The 3,441-nt window shown below is 49.0% G+C and overlaps 1 protein-coding gene across 2 annotated transcripts in view; it reads left to right on the top strand.

Annotated features, from left to right (window-relative positions):
• Nucleotides 1-3,441, top strand: part of A1CF (APOBEC1 complementation factor) — a 29,221-nt gene that overhangs the window by 18,833 nt on the left and 6,947 nt on the right. The window contains exon 9 of one of the 2 annotated variants that reach the window (XM_057385705.1): nt 1,388-1,572. In XM_057385705.1, the coding sequence (XP_057241688.1) occupies nt 1,388-1,572 (185 nt within the window). Of the gene's footprint in view, nt 1-1,363; nt 1,573-3,441 lie in introns of both variants that reach the window. The other variant, XM_057385704.1, reaches the window with a different exon arrangement.

The raw sequence follows: 3,441 nt of genomic DNA, 5'->3' as shown, positions 1-3,441 counted from the left end.
GTGACATTGGCTTTGCCCTCACTCCTGGGCTGCTCCCCTGACACACKGGTGACGTTGGCTTTACCAGGCTCCTGGGCTGCTCCCCCGATATGTGTTGGTGACATTGGCTTTGCCCCCATTCTTGGGCTGCTCCCCCGATGACATTGGCTCCTGGGCTGCTCCCCTGACACATCGGTGACATTGGCTTTGCCCCTGCTCTTGGGCTGCTCCCCTGATGTGTGTTGGTGACATTGGCTTTGYCCCCACTCCTGGACTGCTCCCCTGACACAGTGACATTGGCTTTGCCCAGCTCCTGGATCCCTCTCGGAAGGGGAATGGAAAACACAGGGTTTTGGCTCTGTCCTGCCCCAAGGCAATCTTCCAGCCAAAAAAAAGAACCGTTTTCCTGGAGAGAACTTCCAGCTTGCCCTCAGTCCAGACTAAATAACCCACGAGTCCTCCTGGTTTTGCCCCAGCAGGGRAGACCAAACAAACCAATTTTCCTTTCCCCCGTCAGAGCCAGCTCCCAGAGCCACCACCAGCAGCAGCACTGTTTCTTCTTTGCTTTGAAGATTGTAGGGAAAGTTTTACCAGTCCTGGTGTTTCCTGACCCAAAGCCATGGGGTCATGTTGCCCTGGTGCAGGGTAGGGAAGCAGCACTGAAATCAAGCAAGCCCTGGTGTGCTCTGAGAGGTGGAGCCCTGTTCTGGGGGATTATTCACTTAATAACAATTAATTTGGTTAATTCAATCTCTATATAAATAGAGAGAATAAAAGAGAGAAGCAGGAATAAAGAGAATATAGAATAAAAGAGAGAAGCAGGAATATCCCTGGAGCCTTGAGATTTTCCTCTCAGAGGTGGCCTAGCCCCTTGGAAGGCTGCACAAGGAAAAGAGCAAATGTGATTATCCCCCACTGCTCTCTTGCCWTGTGGTCTTCCCAGACTCCCAAGAAGGTTACTCCAACAAAAAAATGGAAGCATAATAGGGGAAAACAAAAAGGATTTTTGTTCATATAGGGATGAAAGTGTGTAAGTGGGGAATTCCTCAGGAAGGTGAATTTACTCCAGTGGGTACCAAAAGATACCACCTGTCCCCTCTCTACCTTTCAGCTGAAAAGCTGGGCAAAAAGCTGTCCTTAAATTAAAACTGACCAGACAAGATGGAAAATGGGCAGGAAGAAGCAGTTCTGTCCCCAAAACCCCTCACCAATCCAAGAACGGGTGTCAGTGTCCAGCCCAGATAATCCCAGCACCTTCCGTGAGCCTCCTGCCCGTGCGCTTCCCCATCCTCCCAGCAAGCGGGGCTAACTTTTCCATTTCAGCGAGAATCAGGGTCCTTCTTCCCATGATTTGATTCAGTGTAATGCCTTCTTACATTCCTAGAAATTTACATGAATGTACCTGTAGGGGCTGCGGGCGTCCGAGGCCTGGGGGGCCGTGGCTACCTGGCGTACCCGGGCCTGGGCCGTGGATACCACCTCAAGGGAGACAAGAGGGCTGAGGAGAAGCTCTACGACCTCCTGCCAGGGATGGAGCTCACCCCCATGAACCACGTCACGCTAAAGCCCCAAGGCATTAAACTGGCCCCTCAGGTACGTGCCCCAAAAGGGAGAATCTGTATCGCCGGGGCTGTGCGGGGAAAATGGACCCCTGGCTGGATCTGCGCCATGGTCTGGTGAATAAATCATCCTCGCATCTCAAAAGATGTTAAAAAACAGGTAATACTGTCCTGCAATATCCTCCTGCCTTGCCCACTCTCATGGAATCCTGGTGATGCCTAAAACAGGGCTCATCTGAAACAGAGCCCAGACAAAGTTAGGAGAATAAAGCAGACAAATTTAATCCAGGCCTACTGGTACACTGAGGGCAGGCAAAGCCTCCTCATGAGGCTACACCCAAAATGGACCCCAAGTCACGAGATCTTCACCTTTTATAAGTTCTGTCTCATGAACATATTGAGCCCCAATTCTCCAATGACACCTTCAGGTGATGATGACAACCACCCCAAACTTGCTCCCCCYAATTCTCTGTTGATTACAGATTTTGGGGCCCTGGGACAGCRARGTGTCCTGGAGTTTCAGGCCCAGAGAGGAATTGTTTTGTCTAAAARTGGGAGAACTTAGAGCTTAGCACTGTGYACTAGAGAATTACAAGAAYACAGATACAYRAAAATATAGAAGCTAAAATCCCAATGCATCACTGGAATGGCTGGGGTTGGAGAAGGCTTCTGAGATCACCATCAGCCTTGAAGGAGAGTTGTCATAAACACTTTAATCCAGTTCTGGCTGTTGAGCCCTAAAAGCACTGTGGGTAAAGGAACTCCCTCCCACGCTGGGTTTGAGATAGGAAATGCATCACCTGGGGCTTCACTGAGGGGCAGTGCATGCACACACATAAATAATGCACCTTTTCAAATCATTCATGAGGAAAGAGGTGCTGGAATAACCCAGCCCAGTGCAGAAGCCCTGCTGGCTCAGGGAGGTGTTTGGTTTGGTTGTGCTTGTTGATATGGGTGGGTAAATGGGGGCTGAGGAGAAATCCAGAATAAATTCCTCGAAGCTCCAGCTCTGACAGTAATTCTTTTCCCCTTACATTGTCCAAGAGCAACACGAGAAACCAACTTTGTGACCAACCCTGAATTTTTTGCCTTTTAAYACTTGGATTGCCACAGCATCCAGTTTGCCAAAGTTTATGAAAACATCCTTGTTTTCTCCCAGAAAACTGGATAGCGGGATTTATATTCTATTTTATCTGTAAATTAYAGAATCACAGAATGCCTTGGGTTAGAAAGGACTTTAAAGCTCATCAACATTCCAACCCCGTGCTGTGGACACCTTCCACTGGAGGTGTGAAATCTCTGGAATGGTTCTGCAGGGCCTTAGGGCAAGTGAAATTCATTTTTATTAAACTGATACACATATAAAGGAGTTGGGACARCGGGGAACAAGTGTTGCCAGAGTGAAAAAAAGGAACAGTTGTAATTGAGAACTGAACCATTTCATGCTGCAGGACTCTGAGCTGCAACTGGAGCTGTGGTGACAGAATTAAAAGCAGYGCTGAGGTTTAAATTTTACATTTTAATTTTAAATCCGTGGAAGTGTGAGCTGTAAATGAGACAGACCACAGCAAGGATTCAGGGYGACCTCATTGTGGCCTTCCAGTGCCTGAAGGGGCTAYRAGAATGATGGAGAGAGACTTTACAAGGGATGGAGGGACAGGACAAGGAGGAACTGCTTCAAACTGCCAGAGGGCAGGGATAGATGGGATATTGGGAAGGAWTTCCTGGCTGTGAGGKTGGGCAGGCCCTGGCACAGGTTTTTCAGGGAAACTCTGGCTGCCCCTGGATCCCTGGAAATGCCCAAGGCCAGGTCAGAGCACCCTGGTTTAGTGGAATATGTCCAAAGGCAGCTGGGACAGCACACAGCCCATGGGTTAAAAACCCTGGAATCCATGGGACAGCA

This window comes from Malurus melanocephalus, unplaced genomic scaffold, assembly GCF_030028575.1.
Source record: "Malurus melanocephalus ecotype Western Australia unplaced genomic scaffold, MMel_1.1 scaffold_857, whole genome shotgun sequence".
Lineage (NCBI taxonomy): Eukaryota > Metazoa > Chordata > Aves > Passeriformes > Maluridae > Malurus > Malurus melanocephalus.
The sequence above is the reverse complement of the archived record's forward strand: the minus strand, read 5'-3'. Positions and strand labels throughout refer to the sequence as shown.